Source organism: Haemaphysalis longicornis, unplaced genomic scaffold (assembly GCF_048455015.1).
Source record: "Haemaphysalis longicornis isolate Haplotype H1 unplaced genomic scaffold, Haemaphysalis longicornis Haplotype H1 scaffold_9, whole genome shotgun sequence".
NCBI lineage: Eukaryota > Metazoa > Arthropoda > Arachnida > Ixodida > Ixodidae > Haemaphysalis > Haemaphysalis longicornis.
In genome coordinates this window covers 110,034,439-110,058,902 of record NW_027526460.1, presented here as the reverse complement: position 1 = coordinate 110,058,902, position 24,464 = coordinate 110,034,439, and the positions used below count along the sequence as shown (strand labels likewise).

The following is a 24,464-nucleotide window of genomic DNA, read 5'->3' as shown; positions in this document are numbered from 1 at the left end:
AAAAAATTTCGGGCAGATTGAAGTCTCCCAAGACAAAGAAGACTGCAGCAGGAAATCTAATATGTATCTTATTTAAAACATCGTGTAATATCTCGGAAAAGCCTGAAGGATAATTTGGAGGCCGATCGCAGTCACAAAGAATGAAGTCTTTGTGGTACATGCGAATGCGCACACAAACTATAATTCTAGTTCAGAAGCGACATTAACTTTGAAAGAGACAGATTCATTTGATACCGCCGCTGCTGAGCACGAGGTCGCGGGTTCGATTCCCGGCCGCGGCGGCCGCTTTTCTGATGGAGGCGAAAAGCAAAAACGCCCGTGTGTACGAGATTTCGGCGCACGATAAAGATCCCCAGGTGGTCAAAATTAATCCGGAGCCCTCCACTACGGCGCGCCTCATCGCCTGCGTTGCGTCGGCGCGTTAAACCCTACAATCAATCAATCAAATCATTTGATACCGCAATTAAAACACCTCCGCCTGAACGGCTATCGTACCGATAAAGAACGTAGTTTTTTGCACCATGCAAAATTTCCCTGCTATCAATTTTCGCTGACAACCAAGTTTCCGTCAGCATGATTATATCTGCCAGGCACGCATGAACAAGGGATAATAATTCGCCACGCTTGTTCATTACGCGCCTTACCTTACAAAGGAGAAAGGAAATTTCCTTCTCAATAGCGTCAGCTTGTGTGCGCACATCTAGCTACGTTGAACACTGACCTTCGCTTTCGTTTGGGGAACCCGATCCGGCCTGGCCTAGTCTATTATCATTACTTAGGCAGTTTTGAAAGCGTCAATCCTTTAGTTCAATTTCAACAACACGATCGGTAATACTACAATACACATAACTCTTTTTGTTGATTACAATTTTATTGTACTTCAGAGAAAATGGCTGGCCGGTGGCCTTTGCGAATTCCAGCAACTTTTTACGTACGGTGCACGTTGCCTTGCAAAAGTCCTCAGTAACTGAAATGTTTGTGCCGCGTAGCTTAGACTTTTGTGAAAAAATCGAGTCTTTCGTTTTAAAAGAAGCAAATTGGACGATGATTGGCCGCACTTATTTTCGACAAACACTCCTAATCTATGTGCACGGCTAATCGCTTCCTCGGACAATTGCAGTTTAAACGAGCCAGAAAGAATTCCCCTAATTTTATTTTTTGCGTCAGCCCACGTCTTTTCCGCACAATAAGATATTCCATAGACTATCAAATTGTCTCGTCGTGCCCTATATTCAAAGTCATCCAGCCGTGATTGTAGTGTGGCACTTTTATTACGTACAGCTGACGTAATCATCGCGTCCAAATTCGCTTCATCATGTAGTGCGTCAAAGAAACTTACTTTTTCTTCCATAGCGGCAAGACGCATTGTTAAGTCAGATACCTTGGTGTCAAGAATTCATTGGCTTTCTTTTACCTCATTGATAGATTCCAAAAGCTGGTCTTGCCGCTCGTCTAGGTGCTTAGTAAGACGGTTAATTGCAGACAATACTTGACTGGTTTCGGCGGAAGGGTCCAATTTTGGGGACCAGATGAAGTTCAACGTCACCTCAAGAAGTTTAACAACATACACAATGTCATAAAACTCAGACACCAAAACAAGTGGGCACGGGAGTAGCAGCAGGCAGACATTGTCGGATTTTGGGGACCAGATGAAGTTCAACGTCACCTCAAGAAGTTTAACAACATACACAATGTCATAAAACTCAGACACCAAAACAAGTGGGCACGGGAGTAGCAGCAGGCAGACATTGTCGGATTTAGGAGACTTGCGAATGCATCATGCGATTCTTTATTAATGTGCCCCACGAGGCGAAAAATCCGGCGTTGTGAGCAGCCGAGGGTACCAAAAACCCGCGCGCTGTAACCTATACTATAACAAAAGCACGCATGCACTCCGTACAGATTGTTAATAGGCGAAGCTTTAACGTGCGACCGGTGTTTTGCGTATAACGCGTGGCCTACCCATTTCGAAGTACCGTGCGGCCGGTGTTTGCCATTGTAACATTGACACTTCCCTGCCCACTATTTTGGTTTGAGCTGCGTGTCACGTAGTAGCTCGCAGCGCGCGTGCTCTGCTGTGATGAACACAGCCAATCTCTCTCCCCGTACTTGTATCTCCTTTCCAAACCATTTTTTTCGCGCATGCGCATGGGGTTGCGCCAGAGGAGCTTTCAGCGCACTCGGGACCACCGGATTGACCTTTTGCCTGCCCATGCAAAGCTTCGCTTTAAAATGTGGCAGGAACGAGAATCAAACCCTGTGCTGGTGCCGCACGGAACACTTTTTTTCTAGGTACTTCAAATATTAGCAAGAGGGTACCAAGGAGAGAAAAAAATACTCGGGGCACCTAAAGGGACTCTGCAACATTCACGATAAACACTTTACTAGCACACGGGCGCCTCCCTTACGGCTTTCCGGTTTACGATCTTCGCCCAACTCACGTAAAGGATCTCCATATATTGAATCGGCACCTTCTGCATACAATTAGTGGTCTTCCTCAATTCACCCCCGCAGACATTCTTCACCAAATTTTACCCTTTCCTTCCCTTGATACCCCCATCGAAGAGGCCAAGCTTCGCCTTCAGGAACATCTTGAGCAGTTCCCCCAAGGCAAATATGCTTATGGGAATACATGGACTGTAAATTCGACCCCACTCGTTACCCATTGTCCCTCCCACCCTGGGAGCGCCCTGCGATTTGCATCCCTCGGCGTCGCCCGATACTTCGACGGCAGGCGACAGCACGCGAGTTATACGTTCGTATCATCCAGAACGACAAGATGGAGAACGAAGTCGACATCTTCACGGACGCCACCGTGCGCAGCAATGAGGCTACAATCGCATGGGCATCTTCAAAAGCCCCCTTGCTAAACGGTTCTCGGAAAATCTCCAATACATATGGCCTAGCTGAAGAAGCCGAACTCATGAATGCTCGGGGCGCTGTCCACTCCATCCGCGACCATTGTCACTTTCTCTCAGCCTGGAAATTTCGCATCATAACAGATTCTCACGTCACCCTTAAAGAATTGAACAGAACATTTTCAGCTAATTATACGGCCACGAATATACTATATGCCATCCGAGACCTTCAACTCGAAGGAATCACCATCCGCATCGTATGGTTCCCGGGACACACGCCTGGGGGTCATGGCAAACCACACGGCTGACACCGCCACCTGGAAGAGACTTGACACACCTCCAAAGGTTTCCAGTGCCCCGTTGCGACACCTACCACGACCAGACAGGCAACTTTACCTGCGAAAATTCAAGGCTAAGAGTTGCAAGAGGCCGCATGATACCATCCCGGTGGGTGTACTAGGCCCGCTCAAGACGCTCACACGCTCGAGGGAGGTGATAGCTAATAAGATCTATGCTAGCACGGCAATAGCCCCTCATGTAGTACATAAATGGATCCACATAGCCAGCTCGCACATCCAACGCTGCCCGTATTGTGACGAGACGCCCATCCCTAACCTATGTGGCACTGGCGCGTATTTCCAGTACGCCTAGTATCTTCATTTATTGCTCTGTACCGTCGTGCTACATTCCCCCGGTTCCCTCACTATCTTTAGCGCCATAGCTACGGCGCTCCGTCTCGCAGGTCTCTGACCAGGTGCTGTCCCCTCCCGACGGAGCCTCCAGGTCGCGGCGGCCCTGTTGGCAATCACCACGCCCCGCAAGTTGGAGCTTTTAACAGCAGAGCTGTTTAAGCTTGAGCTTGGTCCGTTGGCGTTAGCAAAAAAAAAGGAAAACAAGACCAAACACAAGAAAAGACTCCCCCGGCGCGAGGCGCCCGGCATGACCTTCGCGCAGTTGCGTTGGGAAAAAAAAAAAAAAACAGCGCCTATGAGCGTGCGCCTGTGAGGAGCGCCCGGCGTCGTCCAGGCTTGCGCGTGCCCTCGCACCAGGAGAGGAGCTCACGCTTTCGTCTTTGTCGTCTTCGGCGCGGCGGACCCTGCGGCTACTGCCCAAAGGCTCCCCCCCCCCTCCCCCTTCCCCGTAGAGCCGCAGGCCGCTATGTTGTCCACGTGGCGTTTTTGGTCGATTGAGCTTAGGAATTTCGGGGCTGGGTTGTTGAGACCAAGGAGGTTGTATACAACCTCCTTGGTTGAGACGGAGAAGCTCTAGAGAAGCCCTGAGTTGGTCGGCGGCGTCTTGGCGGCCGTTCATGGAGTGGGTGACAGCCTTCGGTTGCCGCTCGCTGTAAGGGGAACGTGCATGGACCTGTTTTTTCTGCTCCCTCTCTCCTGGGATCAGCTGTCAGTGTGCGAGAAGCCAGGTCGACCCACAGCTCTGCAGTTTCTTCAGCCTTGCACTACTGGCGCAAGCTGCGCCGATTTTTAAATAAATGTTCTCTTTCCCTTTCTCTCGCAGCGAAACTGCGTGCTGACCTTGTTACTTTAGGAGCTTCAAAAAAAAATGGCGAAGCTTGCACTAAGTCGTGCTTGCTTGAACCGTAGCGAAGCCGGAGGAGTTCTTTCTATGTAAGCACTGAAGGACACACCACCACACATTGCATTAGGTTTGAAATTATATATTTACATGTTCCGTCGTCACTTTTAACTGTCGTTGTAGTAGTGCTCGTCATATCCATCTACATCTCCGTCTTCCTCATGCATAAATGGCGGGCCTGGATCGTCTTGTCTGCAGGCCTTCACACTTCTCCAAAAGCGGAACGTGTCAGCACGGGCTAGAACCGGCGGCAACCGGCTTCGCGAACTGGTGTTGCGACCGGGTGGGCCAACCCGAGCCGAGCTCCGTCGCCTCCGGCATACGTTTGTAAGCGTGGAGTGAAGCGAGCGGCCAGCCAATGTTGCAGCCGTGAAGAAGTCCAGAAGCCGCAGGCAAACGTAACTGTTTACTTCATAGCGGGAGGTGAGCCGAAGCCAAAGAACAATGCCCCGACGGGCGAGGTAACAGTACAGGACTCGAGAAGAGTGACAGCATGGATTCGCTGCTCAAACAGGAAAGGGTTACAGCGCTTGGGCGGCTCTATTTATACCCAAAAGCGGTAACGGTCAAAACGCCTAGCGGCAACACGCCACGAACGTCACAGACACACACAACGCTCTTTCCAGAGTTCGTGAGCAGTCGGTAGCATCGGCGCACGTTGAGGCCGAGAGAGAGGGGAGAGGAGGACTCCGCTGCGATCGCGGGGCCTCTGTGTCCTTGGGCACGTCTCGACGTGAAAGTATGATTCACCGGCAAGATGGGGCCTGTTTTCAAAGGCGCACGCAGTGGCTTCGCCGCACAGCCGAGGAGAGATGCGGGAAAGCACGGCGGCGGGCCGATTCGTAACACTGGGTGCCTGCAGTGCGAGCTGTGTTGTGCACCCCCCGTAAGGCGCGGACGCACGTGAACTGTTTTATTGGTATTTTTTGCGCGCGCCACGCGCAAGCCTGGACGACGCCCGGCGCTCCTCGTGCGACACGTGCGCGGTAAACGGCGGCAGGAACTATGACCCGGGGTTTTCTGATGAAGCCGCACACGGCCAGTTAAAAAGAAGGGGGGGTGAATAGGGGAAGGGGAACCATATACAAATGCGCGTGGTGCGCGAATAACGCCGTTTCAGACAATGGCCGGCAGTGCACGAAAGAAGGCATCGGTAGTGCGAACACGTTCAGACCTCCCTTGCCCATTTTATTGCGAACGGCCGTCTCATTTGTGTCTTGTCTGTTTTGCGCTAACATTTATTGCGAATTTTTAGATGTGGAGCATCTCATGCTCAGGGCTGTGTCCCTCCCTCCCTCCCTCGTTGTCCACCGTCCGCACTGTACTGCGCATGCACGTCTCTTCAGCCCCGTCAGCGTTTGGGCTGACGTCAGCGCAGTCCACTATAAAAAGAAATAGTTAGGCGGCGCCCGGTTTCGATCCCACGACTGTCTGGCCGCAACGGGAGATACGTGGCGCTCTTCCCACTGCGCTACAAACCGAGACGGGAGCATGTGCTACGAACGCGCCTTATGTCCTTCCCTCATTCATACTACGTCATATAGCTACTGATACAACGAAGGCACGCGAAGCTGAACGCCAACGAAAACAACGAACTGAAAACTAATGGGAACTTCAGTCGACCCCACGGCTGCTTCGCATACTACTCAATACTCAAGGTTCCCCTACGGGAAGATGGTGTAATTTTTTCTTCTTCCATCCTGGTTTCTCCTTGGCGTCTCAAGCCCAGTGGCACGCAACAACACAAGGGGAAGTTGGCCTTAGTTCTTCTGGCGCAAAATTGCTCCTGTAACATGTGGTGCAAAGCTGCCAAATGTCCGTGACTATATTTAGCGTTTGTTGCGTTTTGCACTGCTCGCTCCAGCACAAGGTAGCCTTTTTTCATTATCTTTTGGTTTTGTTCTTTTACACGACCTGTCTCTGACGCCGTTTTTAACTCCGATTTTTGTGAATTTTCATAAGATCCTATCCTACATAAACTTTTAATTGAAGGTACCCTACAACAAAATGTTTGCAGAACGCAGTCAAACAATGCATCCAGTACTTTGAATGAAGGTTCACAAAGTACATCAGACAAAAATTACTGCGCTATGCCCATCAGATAACTTGGAAGCCTGCTCAAAAAATGTTTCTCACTTTTGCGAGTCTTGCCACTCTTTGAGGGCTCGAATTACGTCATTAGAGCAGTGTAGCGGCCATTGGCTATTTCCTTTCTGTTGCAGCAATAAACGCATTCGATAGCCATTTTAGAAAAAAAGCCACAAAAGCTAAGCAGAAACGGAAGGCGTATCTGCTGTGACGAGCAAATCACGCTGTGCCGCTCCGTGCTGTTGATAACTATAACTTTGACAATGCTTCCAGACGGGAAGGAAAGCGTGAACGCGTTCATCTTAAGTGTTGCAGAGTCTCCTTAAAAGATCACTTCAACGGTCGTCTATAAACCTACTAGCTGACTCAGATGTGGTCAACATTTGCTTTGCCCTCGACAATGTTGAGATGTATGAGCCGTTCCACGGTTGGAGTAGTTCGGAAACGTTTGCCTATACAGGGTGTCCCAGCTATCACGCACCAAGATTAAAAAAACAAAAACAAAAAAAAAAAAACACAGCAATACGCCATTACTCTAAAAAAAACATATTGCCGAATGTTTCGGTCAGTCATTTTATTCGTTAATGAGATTTCATTAATTATAATTATGAAGCTCCAGCAGTAGTCCTAATCATCAAAGTGTCAATGAGGCACTTGCGGTATTTTCAGCGACGAACCAATTGCGCACTCATTTATTCTGGCTGATAAAAAACCCCACGAAACATGAAAAATGCCACGTGACCCCTCGCATCATAAAGCAGTGCCCTATATTTAGTTATAATTAAATTAAATCTTATTAACAAAAAATTACTGCCCGCTGCTCCACTATACCGGAAACATTATGCACTAGGTGTTCTTTGAGCAACGCCATTGATCTTTTTTGAAATATTGGTGCATGGTAGCTACTAATACACGTTCCCAGTTTGTTCTAGAGGAAATGCTTTTGGCACAAACAGCTTAAAAAAGGGGCAAAGCCAAGAAATCGACGCAAAAAGTCAGATGCGATTCGCCCAGGTTCACTTTGTATATCAAAAAGACAATAGTACAGCGGCCTTGTTCTTTCCAATCCATTTGTTCCATATTTCACCGCCAATGCAATTCCTTCACGAATTCCTTCTTTGGACTTCCTCTCAACAGCTCTTCGCTGTATGGCTTACCACGATAGGTCACGTGCTTGCAAAGCGCCGCGCTGAAGGCGTAGTGGTACCTTGAATGTTGCCACTATGGTCCCTAGAAATTGTGCTAGTCTGCCGTCCGCACGCTTTCTGTATGGGAAGGCGTGTCCGCGCCGCTGATGCACGCACAGCGCTGCGCAGAGGGCGCTGCGAGCAATCGGAGCGCCCGAGCGGCCGGAGCGAGAGCGGCCGGCCTGTGCCGCGCGCTACTGCCGCGGAGCGCGAGCGCGCATCGGGGTTTGTCGGCCACTTAGAGCGGTGAAATCGAATGGTACGAGGTACATCAGCTCACAATTGAAGGTACGATAGTGCTATAAGACATTTTAGTTTCACGCCCCAAGTTTTTCGCGAATTGGCGCCTCTTTGCGGCCGCTGAATTTCGCGAGTGAGACCGAAGGATGAAACCGCAGCAACCAGCGTAGCCGTTTCACTACCACCGCTTGAACCATTATTAAAGTGAAGCTTTCTATGTCTCACTGATGGCCTATGTCGCCTCGAAAAAGCACTGCAGGAAAGCCAACTGTCTCTGACGACGGTGATGTTTGTGAGTAAAGTGAGAGGGAAAAAAAAGCTTCACGTGGTCAGAATCGAAGCTGGCTCCATCGCGTTTTGAAGCCGACGTCTATCTCAATGCGCATTTCCAACATGGTCAAAGCAGTTTGGATTTGGAGAGGAGTGCAGCCAGAAAAATTATCCACTCTTCCACTCCGCAACGATGGTTGAACACTTCGCGTGAAATCAAACGGCAAAGGGTCGATGTCAAATCCGACGCGATCATAAGTCCAAAATGCGTGCGAGTCAAAGTGAAAGCTCAATGAGTCAAATTCAAAACTCAGACGACAAGGAATCGCTCACAAGAAATCTCGCGTTCAACCATCAATGTTCAGACAGTGAATCCTGTTCAAAAAGAGCTCCCTGCGGCACCAGAAGCTGCGTTTGTTCCACATCGAAACTATACCGGGTCATTGCCGAACGTCATTGACAGTGACAAGTACGCAGACGGCTGGTAGGCTGACAAAAAGAAAAGCGAAAGCTTGAGTAAAATGTTTTGCCAGCAAAAACTTGTTCCTATATACTTTGGGCAGAGTGCGGGGGGAGGGGGGATAAAGCAAGGTATATATGATCATGACAGTATAAATAAACCTCAATATTTTTACTCCTTGGTTTCAAACAGCCACGATTATAATGATTGGCCATAACACAAATATTCTCCCGTTTTGCTTTCCCCGTGTGCGTCTCGCAATTCCCTCCGAGTGTGTGGGTGACCAAAAAGAACCTGTGCAATGAGGAATGCAAGCGAAGTTACTGATTTGCAGCCGGGTGTTATTAAAAATCAGTTTCACGTACCCAATGCTGGCGAATGTTTCGAATCGTGGTATTCACGAAAATTACAGGCACGCAAAGAGGTTTGATAGTAGCCAAATTTTTGAAAATTTCGAGGTAAGCGGAGTGTTGGGTTAAGCGAAATGCGAAAAATGTGTGGCCAGATCACTGGACTAAGAGCTAGTGCTGGTAACAAACGCTCCAATGCACAGGGACGCTTCCGGAATACAGGCAAAATAATTTGCAGAAAAAAAAATTTTTTTAGGTATTGCGGAAAAAGAACTGCGTGATGCACGCTTGTTTCGCCTTCGCATCTGGTCCCAAAAAAGTGTTTTCGAGCTTCTCAATGCCGCATCAACTGTTGGTCGCCAACGCTATATTCTATCTTGCTGTAAAGCAGGCAAAGCTAATGTTTTTCTTGTTCCTGCCGTTTTTGGCACTTCTTGAGACCCGTCGTCGTGCACATGATCAGGAGCGTCTTCCCCAGCTATATCAACAATGTAGGCGCCGGACAGCACTCCGCTAACGGGACATCGGCCGCGCACAGGGCGTACCCAGCGCAAATTGGCCGTTCGCGACGGTGTTCGGCGGGTGATGGGAGCTAAGCTTTAACCGAGAGCTTATCAGCTGCCTGCAGCGGATGTTGCATTGCATCCTCTTTGTCAACATTTCGAGATATCCGTGATCCCCGAATGGACGTTTCGAGACAAAAGGTGGAAAATGTCGCCTATGGCAGGTATATGCACGGCAAAAAAAGGTTTCGACTTAACCGGTATTTTGAGATATTCGAGTTCGATGGAGAAATCACTGTACCTGATGACTGAAGGTGATTAAACTTTGTATGCATGTGCACACGTCTTGTTTTTTTATTCGGAATTTACATTTAACAGATTCCCAGTTGACTGGACGTAAATGAGGGGGCCGCGAAGACGCGCGCTTAAGGGCCTCCAGATCAACGATGCGAAAGGTCAGAAGGCACCGGTTCGAGCTGCTTTATTTACATACACGTACAGCGGACAACTTCTTGGGAAACTTGCAAAGAAAGACGGTTCCAAAGAGCCAAACAAAAAAGCGGAGCGCCGACACACCACACACACATTTTCAGGCGCTGACTAATCCATCAGTTAACAACGGCGGGGATATTCACAAAGAACGGTTGTTTGCTTGGTAATGTAGCTGAAGTCCCGCATGATGTTTCCAAGCTGGAAAGCGATGCCGTGCCGGCAGTGTTCCCGAAGCTCCCGAGTATGTGTCGAAATCGAAATAGCGTAGCGACACGATTCCGCGGTTTTTAGGAAACTCGATCCTTCATAATACGCGAAAACGTACTCCTATCACTTCACGCTTCGGTTAAAACTCTTCGTGCTGGTAAGAACCAACTTATTTGGCTAATCTGGTTTCTCGACAGAAGCGGATAGGGTTCGAAAAGGGGCAGTTAAAATAGGCTGAACCCGCCCAGAAACAGGGCAGAAATACGAAAGCAGCAGCGGCACGGCAGAGCGCCGTCCGCCGCTGCCCATCGCGCCGGCCGGCCACCGCGCTCCGATTGACTGCAGCGCCGCCGCTGCATGCATCACGGAGGAGCCCCCTTCGCGGCCGGCGGACGGCAGACTAGCACATATTTCTAGGGACCATATTGCCACGGAGACAAGGGGGAGGGAATCGGCTTATTAACTTTGACGGACCCACCTTGCCAGCAGAGTATGCTCTTTTGTCCATCTTGTTTTGAGGTCACCATGTAGGCAAGCTAGAATAAAGGTGCAGTACAGGCGAGAACACGCTCTATTAAAAGAGACACAGACGCTTCGATGGAACGATTTGCTTTTAATGCCCACTTTTTTGTTGTTTCAGATATAGCATATGCACTTTTTTGGGACAACCAGCGCGACAAAGCTCTTGCAAGGTGAAATAGAAAGCGACGGGGAGAGAGAGAGAGGGTTTTTTTTTGAGAGTCAACGGTAGCTTTGGCGGCAACAGCCGCGCGCACACCCACACACACACATGCACACACGAGGCGCGCACTTTGCCGCGATGATGCTATTATACACGCACGGTAAGCTAACACGAGTCGTGGCCCAAGAACATGCCGGTACTATTGTAACACGGAGGAGTTTGCAGAGAGTATTGCTGTCGGCGCGACGCGCTCCGCCACGCACCTGTATACCATTCTTAATCGCGTAAGTTTTTTTTTTCTTCTTCCATTCTTCCCCCTTCTTCGCCGCGTGAGTGCGTCGTACAACCATTCTAAATACCATTTCTGGCCGCATTTACGGAAACTCCCGCCGCGAGCGATGTCGGTGTGCGTTTATGCATCCAGAGTGCTGCAACATTCTATATCAGTTTATTCGGCGGTCTCGCTAAAGAAAGTCCCGGGATTAGAGGTTTGCAGTCGAGGGAAAATGAAGTTGGAGGTCCCAAAATGAATCCGAACAACACACAACTTTCAGAATTTTCTTCCATTAATCCCAAATAGCGGAACGGTTGATTTATAATGGTGAGTGTGACCATTGCAAAGCCTAACCTGTCATGACTCTAGCCCGGTTAACCAGAACGTCTAACTTGACACTTTTAACTTCATGTTCCTTTTTTCCGCTGGATGTGCATCTACCGAAAGCCTCCTTTTTTTTACAGGATAGTAGTCGTTAAAATAAAAGATGACCAGGACTAGGATGCCGATGTCTAAGGATCGACCCCATGTCTAGTGCCGATTCTGTGAAAGGCGGTGCTAACACTGGTTACTTCCTTCTGCAGAAATGCTGGTGTACTCCGGTTAACAGTTTTTCGATCCATCATTCACACTTGGTGGGCTTTAACTCCAGTGTTTAAAGCTGCGAAGTGTGTGAGACCTGTCCCTAGTCTACAGCACGGGTAGATCGCTAAGTGCAAGTGTAACCAATCTTTGGTTCTTGACTAAAATGCTCAATAGATTTGACTGACTTCACAGTTACATTGTGCATAAGGAGCCTGTGCCTCCTTCAACCCCAGAGAGGCATAAACTTGAGAACGCCTGTATTCAGGTAATGAGAATGCTCTCGAACCATTCTTGACATGCAACTCTTGTCTAGTGCAGCGAAGAAATAAATGATGTTCTGCTCATTGGTTTGTATCGTTCAAGCGCCACATTCGTAAATTTCATAACAAGAGGCCTCATTAGCACCTCTAAACTTCGAGGACTGGGGACAATAATGCTTGATTGCATTATGCTTTGGTACCGTTTTCAATAAGTAGGGCAACCTTATAACCCGATTTGAGCCCAAGCTCAAGTCAAGCTGAGTGTCCCTTATCCTGTGCTAGGAACAATTCACCAGAACCAGTATTCTGGAGGTTTTCTGGACTCATGTTTGCATTCCTGGACTACAGTGCAAGCGCTGCGTTAATGACATCATTATGATTTATAATGGGATATGCAAGGAGGATATAACCCCAAACTTAGAATTCTAAAACTTTCATTGCGTTTAACTATCCCTGTGTGCGTGTGTACTCAGAGTGCCGTCAATGCTTTCACTCACTCTAATTGGGAGTGTGCGGCCATTTGCTAGCGAACCATTTCATGTTACCTTCTATCCTCATTCTGTCGCTCACCTACGATTGCTCGGCAGTTCACAGTACGTTATCAAACAGGGGCGTTTTGTAAGGACACTGAATGCAGGGAAATGAAACCCACTCAGGATACCTGGAACTCCTCACTGATGCAAAATGAAAGGTGGCGTCACTTCTGGCGGACCAGTCTCACAGAGAGCTTTCAAGTTTTTTTTTTTTTTTTTTCAAACAAGGCTTGAAGCAATGCTTGACCATTCTTTCTATTGTACACACACCAAAACTCGCTCAGCCAAACCACAATCGCAGGTAGCAAATTGTGCAGACGAGGAAACATCGTCCAGGCCATAGTGTGGCGTAACTTAGTCGCAGCAGCCGTGCCGTTCTCAGGTGCGATCGGGCAGTTCTTGCCAGACTCCCACACAGTACGTGTACAAAAGAATTGGGTTAAAGCACGTCTTTTACTTGCCTAAATGCGTTGGCAGTGTTGAAAAACGTTCTCTGCGTCCGAGCTCGCGTTCGATCACCAGAACGCCGGTGTAGGAGAAACCTTTTCGCGGCCGCTTTGACTGTGTACGGCAATCAACAGAGCTCACCCGAGGATTTGCACTTTTTTTCAGCCATGGAGCTTTGTTAGGTGACGATAATAACTGATAGAGAAGGTATTCATTTGTGAATGATCAAATTTTATGTTTTGCAGGTCATTAACTTACGGTCATTTGTATATTGCTCAAAAATATATATGCGCGCACCATCATGACAAATTGTGGTTTGATAATAAAAATGCGCTCTGGCGTGCCTAAAAGTGCCCATTTTTAAATTGTTTTCATTCTCCTACTTGTGCCTTTGCGTTCTGGTGACTCGTGCTTCGCGGAATGCTCAAAACGTACTGTATTTAGTGAAGCCACAAACGCACAAACACTGGAGCACTGAGAGCGGAGGACGCCTGTACACAAAGCAAAGTGTCTGCGTCGAGCCTATCGCTTGCCAGCCACTCTGGAGCGCTGCCAATGGTGCAGCGTAAGCCGGGGACATATTTATACATATATTCATAGTTACGTGCTGACAAACGCTTGAACAGAAACATACACACATACGCGCACACATCAACATGTACATATATGTATATATAATATTTATGTATATACCTATTGTAATTATAGTGCACACCATGATGACGAGGAAAGAGGCTGAGTTTCTCCTTTTCTTTTTGTTTCGAGGTTACACACGGTAAGGTTTACGCACATTGAAGGTAAGTAATGGTGATACCAGTCGGTGATAATAATACACGGTAACAATATAAAAACAACAAACAAGATCAGAACGAACAATGCAACAACAATGTTTCTCTACACGCCGTCTACGAGCCGGGGCGACGTCATGCACCGCAATGCAGTGAGTTGCCAGCGGACAGTACAAAGCGGAAAAAAAGCGAAAAGACGCTTTCCGACCTGAAGGAGGCGTCCTCTACACAGAGGAAATGCAGTGAAGGAGAAGCACGCCTACGTCCTTCGCCCCGGACATTCTGGGGACGTTGTCCGCACAACTGTATAGGAAAGAGGTGCTTTTGGAAAGAGAGGAAAGAGAGGCATTTGGGAATGATTCGAATTGTCTTCAGAGAGGCACTGCCGGAACAGAAGAAGCCACTTCCCGGTCTCCTCCCGACGAAAGGCGTGCCAGAAACCCCTCCTGGCTCGTCAATGCTCAACAAACTGTGCAACGTTTTTTCCGGCTGGCATGTATTGGCAATTTTGGCTTTAGCGCTAATGGTGTTCCAACAACAGACAGTAATAGCATATTGCATGTGTCGTTCTCGCATGGTGCCGGGAAACGAATCAGCGTTGTACGTGATTCACGCCGTTCTTCCAGCACATGTGTAGTGGCTGCAGCAGGCTACCTTACACGATACCAGGATCGGTTCTCCATAAATGAAAAGTTAAAGCAGATAAAAAAGTGGTCTGGTATGGCACTTTGCACATAGTTGGTGCAGCTGCGCACGACCTGTTTTGGTCACCGTGCACATCCACTGTTGTGCCAATCAATTACCAAGCACTGTACCGGTGCTGGTACCAATTCCTTGCTCTGCTGTAACTCTTTAATTGTAGTCCTTGCATAATGCCTGGAATGTCGTCGGCGCACCTAGGAATTTTCATAACCTTTGAACATGCCTAGGTACCGCCGTTGACTACCAGGTACGATACTGAGACTTGTTTTCAAACATAGCATAACTGTCTCCTAAAATTTGCTGCAGGTTAAGGTAGAATGTGAAAGTGTGTGCAGTATACAGTCCAGTCAACTTCACTTGTAAACTAGTCACCATCCTCACTCTAGCCAACAAGCTGGCTCAAATTAGTCTAAACCACCACAATGGCACTTTTTTCTCTGTTGCCCTTGCACCACCAAGGGAACACATACACTTCCATTAAATTTTTTCCTTAATTGTTATACATTATCTCACAGAACATGTTTTTTTGAATCAGCACCTTGTACACGGTAGAACTAGGTGAGCTAACATGGTACAAGTGTAGTCCCGAAGAACAATTTAGCATGAGTGTAAAAATAGCCGCAGTATGAAGTTTCTAGCCGCATAGGACTAAGACACGCACTCTTGAGCATCAAGAAGCATGTCCACATTCCTCCAACCTATCCAGTGTACGGACAGCCGTTGACATTTAACGGGCCGGGAGGGGGGTTCATCGGCACCATCTATAGGCTTTGCATAGCAAGGTGCACCATGCTGCGAGAAAGGCCCCCTGACTGCCTGCAGAAAAACTGACCAAAATGAAGGCGAATGAATCGACTGCCCAGGCGATGATGCTTTCGTGACCACCTAGTCATCCACTCTACAACGTCCGAAAAAGACGAGGGGTATGTTGCCTCAAAGCAGCTACGTGTCGCTGCCAGCTTTCCACACTAGCTTCTTTGCAGGAATCAGGCTAAGACCGTGTGTCTTATTTTCATTCTATTTGCTGCTGAAGTATGTCCTCGGTGGGTGGTGGTTAAGCTGTCACTTAACCGTGATACACATGTTGATCTCCTAAGTCATTCGTCCCTCAAAAATACGATGTGCTTTTTTTTTGTCACTGAGAAAACTTGTGGCATGTTATTGACAATGGTCACTGGGTTTTTCCTAGACCTGCGCCGTTTACGTGTTAAGTGTTTGTGCGTGGATGAGCACCGAGAACGCTACGAGCTCTACGGCTGATGCGCAACGTGCGCAAAAACGTGTGAAACAAAGGCCACGTGTTTCATGTGTTCCAGGGACTCTGTTCGTGCTTACAGGCATGCCTTATCACCTGTCTTAACACTTTTAAAACGAAGACAAAAACACCCATGCGGTTTCAGTAGGCGAGTCGAGGCCAAGGTCAAAAGCGTGACACATCATAGTATGTATGTGCCGTTAGGAACAGTATTATGCTTCCATGCAGCTTTGTATCTGCACTGGGTAAAATATCAGTACACATAGCAACAAACAAGTAAAGAAGTGGTGAACAGATAATAAGAATAAATTCTTGCCTTAACTTTCTGCTTCTTCAAAGGCACCACGAACGCGAAATACAAGTTTGGTTCATTCTAAAGATTGTCCCGTCAAAATAACAGCAATGCCAATTTTCACATATCACACGATGAAGCTATATAACAAGGAAAACAGAAGAAGTAGCGGTGACTACCCAGAAACTTTCTTGCACTGCCTCACAGTCGACAAAAGCTGCTGTCAATAAATGTTATTGTGCTGTTGCGTTCCGTTCCATTCTGTTCCATTTGGCCATGCTGTTTGAATACTAGCATGGACTTAACATACTGGGCTTCCTCAGTTAGCAGTCCTGGGCCCTCTACGGATTTCCCTTTATGTGATTCAGCATTCGATTTTTCCGTGTACTGTATTTATATGGGACATCCAATCCGATGGATATTCTCGAATGGCCCGTGGGCTATCCAGGACTAAAAAATTGAGGAAGGCCACTAATTACTCAATTTTGGTTTCTCTCAATGGTGTCACTGCTAAGCTTTCGCATCAAGAAATTTCAGTTTGTCGAAATTAGCGAGTTTTTTTCTCTTTTCCTAAAGCTGTTTTTCAAAGCTGGAATGGAATTAGGTGAGTTATCCAAGACTAGCTGTTTAAAAAAAAGTGTATATTGTCTTCTTAGTGCCTTTACTCAAAAACAAATATCTAAATAAGCAATAAAATGCCCTGGCACGTTTGTCATGGAGCGCCGATGAACTGCGATATCGGGATCATATCTCTTATTTCTGTCACCAAGCTTAGACTCGCCTTCATGTAGATTAAGTTATGCACACAACCTTAAACTTCATGACAGTTAGTGCTCTAATTATAAGCTCATAAATATTCTTGACTTCTAAAGTGTCTACACATGCAGTAAGAGTACAACCTTAACTTCTTTTTAGACTAGTGATATGTGCGCTTAAATCTGTATTCACTTTCTCACAACTTCACTGTCACGACAGCCCAGTGACGGACATCGCGTTGATATCTGCAGATATCTTATCAGCATGCGCGTTGCTCGACCAATGGGAGAGTGCCATTCAGACTGCTAGTGTGATGTGAAAATCATAACAAACGACCGGGGGAGTTGTTCGAGAAGAAAACATGTCTACGTAAATGAGATTCAAACTGTGGCTCGCATCTCTAAGAGCCGTGATGTTTTTACATCCATGCGCAAAAATGGCACCCAGTGAATTTAAACGTATTTCCTTCGCGATTCTCTTCCCCGAAGTCTGTTTCATAATCTCTCAGAACGTGTACCATCCCAAGGTAATCGCTTGTTCTAAAAAGCGTAGAACACTTTGTAAAAGGGCTTTCTAGAAGCAGCACAGCACTGTCAAAGACAAGATTGCTTTCTCGCCTATAAAATTCAGAAGCAAGCAGATGACACCGAAGGCTGTTAAAAAATGACGCAAGGTTACGTGACGGGCCCACATGAGAGCGCATACCTGGTAAAAACACGCAATATGTACATATAAGAGAAGCCGCGTTCTGCATGGCCCTTGTATGAGGGAGCATGCAGCATATTCGCTTCGCCTATAAAGAAACGCGCAAAGTGAAATGAAGCCCTCGTCAAATCATATGAATTTTTGCCAGCAAATACAGCAAGGACAGGGCAGAAAACATTATCACAACATTTACCTCTTCACTAAAAGTTTGGTCGCCGAAGAACGTTGGAAACAAATGCGAGACGAATAAAAAGCGCCAAAGCAACGTAAAGCTGCTCAAGTACGCTTTCTGGTTTTGGAATCACAGAACACGCAGCTTGGAATATACAAAAATGCTGCGAACATCACACTCGATGGCTACGGAGTTGACGTACGGGGCAGATTCCTGGGCTGAGTGATTTTTCAAGAGCTTAATGCTTCAGATTCGCACATTCCTTCTCAAAGTGCGTGTGCTCGCAATGGACGTTCCGACCAGTTTTAACCGGCTTTTACCAGTTTTGGCACGGTGAAAAATGAGTGAATAAATAAAATGGTTGCACGTACAGTTGCTCATGCCTGACTGACAAGAATCACCACAAACAAACCCGCACCACACAACACAGATGATTGTAGAAACGAGAGCGAAAGAAAGGCAATGGTCACCACGTGGAATTGACAAAGAAGCTTCGGTGAAGAAGGCTGACGTCAGGACGTTGATGACGTTTGCCCTGTTTTCATGCTGGAATCTACACACCGAAGCAGCGGGGTAGGTGAACGGCCAAGTGACGCAATTGTCATGATGTCTCCGCCTTTTTTTCCTGCAGGAAGACGGAAGAACCATGATGATCTTAATGTCTGATGTGCTTAATGTCTCATGTGATGCTGTGTCACATCCACAACTGTAAGTCGATGCCTTTTACCAGGCAGCACTATACATATCGTTTCTGACTGCATCAAAGAGAGGTATGTATTCGACAGAAAAGTTGGTTTCGGCAGAATTCCTGTATAGCAAATCAAAAAGCCTATGCATGTTTGCAAAAGCTGCTAATAAGTTCATATGTACACACGTCCGGTAGCGCACATGTGTAATTTTGGTGTGCAGTGCCAACTGGAATACTGTGGGTCCCAGCCCGTTTGCATCTAATCTCAATCTTGGGCCAATTCATACATTTTCTCGAATTCCTCAATTTGTGCTAGTCCTGTAAATACATATATCAATTTTATTTTTTCTTATAATGCATTTAACTGTGATAATTTACAATTTTTGTGACCCATTTAGCATGCTGGTGTATTGGTTGGAATTTAGAGAAATACGTATCTATAAAAATATAACGTGATGCGCTGTAAATTTGCATCACTTCGTTATGGAGATGAGAATGCTCATGAATAAGCATGTAGTTGCTGTTATTAGTGATCTAGAGGTAGAAGCTAAGTCCTGCCAGTCCACAATTATTGATATAAAGAATATTGTTTAGATGAAGAACTTTGCAATGCAATGGCGACCAGAAATAAAAAAATAAAAAAAAAACATGAGTTTTCTGTCAAGAAAGCAGCAGTGGTTTGATGCACGCCTTATTGCTTCATTTGCTTCAAGGTAACATAAAAGCAATTTATTTCTGTATCATTAGCCCATGGGCATGTTCATCGATATATATGTCTGACAGCATGCAGATAATTCCAAATCTTATCTCTGAACATAGCAACACTACACCAGCAAGTGCTGACATAGTTTGCCTGCCCGACAGGACGGCATACCTTTCCGTTGTCTGCATCCTCTTCTGCAGTGCCGTTGACTCTTCGCAAGGCATTATCGGCTTCAGCAATCATCTTGACGCGGCTTTCATTCTGTAGCGGGTTAAACCAAAAATCAGTCATGTTCCTTGAAAAAGAAATCACGCACTAAGGCAGTTTTTAAAGTGAGTGCGTTAAAAAATACGGGCTTTAGCCACACCAATGGGGGTCTGAAGAAAGGGTAAGTGCTTGTAATTTGTAAAGAGGACTTATGCTTGCATGTATGATTAAAAGCCTAAAAAACAGCAGGTTTTAGCTGTTGGCTGTTATAGATGAATGAACCAAGGGATAGCTCCTTTGAGAGGATTCCAAAGATCATGTGACAAAGTGGTTGTTTTGACTAGTCAGATGTTATGACTTGCTGCATAGTTTCAACATACTGAATCGCGCTTGCTGTACTGCAATGTTCCCAAAAAGTAGAGCCAAGGTTTTCACTCCTGACACCCATCAAAAGATAGAGCCACGGGCATTAGCAACTCCATTTCTTCAATAATTGTGATGGTGATGATAATGATATTTAAACTGTGGTATAGTTTAAGATCAACTTTTCTGTCGTAGTTGATAATAGTCAGCAACGATGCTCCAAGAACATCCCACAAGAAATTTTTATTTCATAATTTTGAATGAATCTATAGAGGCATGGATCTATGCCCATATAAAATGAATTTATGGAATGAATCTGTAGAATGAATCTATATAATGAAATGAATATACAAAATGAATCTACAGAGGTGTTATGGTAATCGGTTGTAAAGGCCCAACCACATGCACGCGTAAAACCGACGTACTCACGCAACGACGTACGCCTGCGGCGGCATACGCCCCTGCCTTTACGCCGGCCGACGACGTCGGAGAGGGCGAGTAACCACATATCGCCGCAACGCATGCGTAAACCAATGCGCCGTGCAGTGTGGCTCGACTACTTCGGACTCAGCTTTGTGGCGACCAGCGAACTACATTTTAACTCAAATAAAGCAAATAATGCCTATTCTCACAAAAATACGTATATTTAATACAGAAACAACTAAAACAGTTCTTGGGACATTAAAAAACGTTAAGGATTAGTATGCATACTTGAAAGGCACAAAACCGTTCCGCTACATTTGGCGTAAAACTGCCTTGCTCCCATAGTTGCTCGTTGCTTCGCGTGTTTTGTCCGGTTGTTTGGTCACCGTATTTTACAAATTACTTAGTTTTATCGCATAATGAATAGTGAAGTTAGCTTATTTATCAATTCACTGTCTTGTTATGCGACCTGACCGCCGATAACATCACCGCCAGAGGTGTATGTCAACGTCGTACGTCAAAGTTCGCGTCGATGTCTGGCGCGCTCTGACTTGGGCGTAACAAGCGCATACCAATGCATTCCACGTACACCGGAGTACACCGGTTCCTTACGCGCTTATGCCGGTTTATGTCGTTGCGCGAGTACGTCGGTTTTACGCGTGCGTGTGGTTGGGCCTTAAATGCTTCTGCCAGCACGCCACTGTGGTAAGTGTGCAAAGTGGTACTCTCAGTCAGGATTAAATTCAAACATTTTCATCGCATTAGACATTCCACCACCATTGACTTCTCCAAGCCAGTGATTAAACGCAGACGCCACCTGCCAAAATGACAACAGCAGGGCTACTCTTTACCCCACGCTGGCTGCACTGAGCGTAGGATTGGTATGCAGTACATACCAATGCATATAACACTACACTGTAGCCAGTCCAGTTTAAAAAAAGCCCTACTGTTGATGAACAGGATGAAGTGAGCATAAAAACTAAACAAGTGCTTTTATGAAACGAGCGCACGCGGATTTTCTGCAACAGGAGTGAAAAAAGGCGCATTTGTTGAAAAGAATGAAGTTGCCTAGAGTGTCAGCATACTAGTATTGTATATATAACATGAAACATCTCCAATTCTACAACCGTAATGTAGGCTAATAAAGAACTGGTACTAGACCGTTGAGCCCCACCACCCCATTCAATCCTGTTAAAGAAGCCGCTTCTCGCAAAGGCTCACCAAATGACCTTCGAAAAGCAAAGTACAAATCCACACCTCAGAAGCATTCAGACCAGGTGCCAACAGTGATGACAAGCTGAAGAGCGAACAACCTTCACCAGGCTTTAGCTTTTAGCAGCTTGCACATTTGCAGCTGCAATGGTAACATGCCTGGCTCTTTCAAGGCACATTAGGTAGTCTAAGAAAAAACTATCATCTTATAAAGAAGCCACGAAGACAAGATACAAGTTTCATTCATTAAACAGACTGCCTTGTCCTGGTAACAACGATACCAATATTACTGCAACCTTCTAAAAAATAATCGAGACATTAAGGAAAATTGTGAAGCAGGGGCGACTCCTGAGCCATTTTCTGGCAATTTCTCTATGACACCACAGAATCTCGTTTGTGTGACTGGTGCCCGCTGACTTCAGCTATTGCAAAAAAACAGGGCTGAGTGAATATAGCCAGGCCTCTAGTTCAGCCCAACCGCAATACTTGAATGCTAATGTGTAGTTAACACACTGACAGCTACCATATTTATTCGAGTATAAGGCGAGGTGTTTTTCTAAAATCCGTGGTCTTAAAGTCATACCCTACCTTGTATTCGAAGCTCAGTACAGTACGAATTATCGGATATAGCGAACTAAATAGAAACATTGGTTGGTCACGTTTTATTTCGATGACACTTATTCTTTTATAACAAAACTGAAACCATGAGGGCCATACACGATATCGGCTATAACGAAGAAATATTTGACCAGGAGGATAAGAAGCTACTTGAAAAAAAAAATCAATCATCCGAAACTGCAGAAGTATAAAGGCTCTTTTGTTCGTGGACACCGCGGAAAACTTCATCCTGCTCAGTGCTGTGAGTAGCTACCGGACGAAGATCACATCCCTCATCAAATAAACAAGAACGCAGGCCTGTTTTGTCAAGTGAACTTTGTTCTGTTGTAATTTCCTGTGCACATGTTCCGGTTCATTGAAGTTGAATCGCAACAAGGAGAAAGGTAAGGGTTACCTTGTTTATAGTCGATTCGAAGCCAAAAAATGAATTTTTATATCAAGTATTTCTGCGCAAGCCAGATTTTCAATTTGTTAGAGCTGATTTTTACCTGCACTGTTACAACGAATACCGGATATAACGAACTAATTTGCTGTCCTGACACTACTTCGTTATAACGAGGTTCGACTGCTACATAAATATATATATATGGCAATTTTTTTGACTCTCCAAACTGCACCCTCGCCTTATAATCATGACCGCCTTGTAGTCGAATAAATACGGTATGTTCCTTGTGCCAGCCCATAGTATTAGGTAACTGTTCTGCACAATTTGAAAGTTTTTATTACTTCTTGCATTTGATCGCATTACTTGGTTGGTTATCTGCAGTTCACAAACTGATAACTATATTTTTAGTTTTGACGCATACTAAGCCGGTTCTGCCTATAACAATTTGCTCCAGCCCTAAATTTAAAAGTTGTGTAATACTTTTTCCGTTTTTTTTTTTCGATGTAGAAAACATCTCTCATGACTGGAATGGCCCTGAGTGAGTTACTAAAAGCTAGCTCTTTCAAATTAAACAAAGTGATGTTTTGTCTTTACGGCCCCTTTACACAGTGCCACCATTCACCGGATGGGCCCCTTCCGCACCTCTGTTTTGATCCTCTGCACGAGTCGTTCCTTCTCGGCACGCAGCTTCTGGGCCTGACGGCGGACTTTCTCGTCCTCGAAAGGCTGTTCCTCAAGCAGCGCCAGGTGTGCGTCCTTTTCGCTGATGGCCGCCGAAAGCGCCTCCAGTCTGCAACACAGAATGAGCTTTGTGCATGTGGGGCCGAGGGCACCGACCAATGTCACGTACAGTGCAGAATAGTGGTGTAAAATAGCACCGTATTGATAAAAAATGCATTTCAATATATATGCAACAAAATCTCGGGCCATTCCATTAACGCGAAACCGGGTGAGGGGTGAAGCATGCAGTGTAAAAATGTATTCTTGGCGCATTGGCGTTTTTGCCAACAGAGATGAAACCGTTGGGGGGTACAGGTATACAGCTTTGCTGTAAAAGTCTCGTGTCTTTGAAGTACGAAGCTCTCTAGCGCGAGGCGTAAACGAGTGTCCTGGTGTTTTTTTTTTAGTACGCACTACGTTCTAGCACGAGGCATAAACGAGTGTCCCAGTTCTTTTTCCGTATGCGTTACGTTCTGGCGCGAGGCGTGAACAAGTGTCCCAGTGCTTTTTCCGTACGCGTTACGTTCTGGCGCGAGGCGTGAACAAGTGTCCCAGTGCTTTTTCCGTTCGCGTTACGTTCTGGCGCGAGGCGTGAACAAGTGTCCCAGTGCTTTTTCCGTATGCGTTACGTTCTGGCGCGAGGCGTGAACAAGTGTCCCAGTGCTTTTTCCGTACGCGTTACGTTCTGGCGCGAGGCGTGAACAAGTGTCCCAGTGCTTTTTCCGTATGCGTTACGTTCTGGCGCGAGGCGTGAATAAGTGTCCCAGTGCTTTTTCCGTATGCGTTACGTTCTGGCGCGAGGCGTGAACAAGTGTCCCAGTGCTTTTTCCGTACGCGTTACGTTCTGGCGCGAGGCGTGAACAAGTGTCCCAGTGCTTTTTCCGTATGCGTTACGTTCTGGCGCGAGGCGTGAACAAGTGTCCCAGTGCTTTTTCCGTATGCGTTACGTTCTGGCGCGAGGCGTGAACAAGTGTCCCAGTGCTTTTTCCGTATGCGTTACGTTCTGGCGCGAGGCGTGAACAAGTGTCCCAGTGCTTTTTCCGTATGCGTTACGTTCTGGCGCGAGGCGTGAACAAGTGTCCCAGTGCTTTTTCCGTATGCGTTACGTTCTGGCGCGAGGCGTGAACAAGTGTCCCAGTGCTTTTTCCGTATGCGTTACGTTCTGGCGCGAGGCGTGAACAAGTGTCCCAGTGCTTTTTCCGTATGCGTTACGTTCTGGCGCGAGGCGTGAACAAGTGTCCCAGTGCTTTTTCCGTATGCGTTACGTTCTGGCGCGAGGCGTGAACAAGTGTCCCAGTGCTTTTTCCGTACGCGTTACGTTCTGGCGCGAGGCGTGAACAAGTGTCCCAGTGCTTTTTCCGTACGCGTTACGTTCTGGCGCGAGGCGTGAACAAGTGTCCCAGTGCTTTTTCCGTATGCGTTACGTTCTGGCGCGAGGCGTGAACA

The 24,464-nt window shown here is 46.6% G+C and overlaps 1 protein-coding gene across 1 annotated transcript in view; it reads right to left on the bottom strand.

The window, feature by feature from the left end:
* Window positions 1–10,846: 10,846 nt before the first annotated feature.
* Window positions 10,847–24,464, bottom strand: part of LOC144152099 (uncharacterized) — a 173,904-nt gene continuing 160,286 nt past the window's right edge. Inside the window, exons 13-15 of the mRNA XM_077683310.1 lie at window positions 22,941–23,088; window positions 19,262–19,351; window positions 10,847–18,324 (exon numbers count right to left, since the gene is read on the bottom strand). Of these exons, the coding sequence (XP_077539436.1) occupies window positions 18,301–18,324; window positions 19,262–19,351; window positions 22,941–23,088 (262 nt within the window). The 3' untranslated portion in view covers window positions 10,847–18,300. The remainder of the gene's footprint in view (window positions 18,325–19,261; window positions 19,352–22,940; window positions 23,089–24,464) is intronic.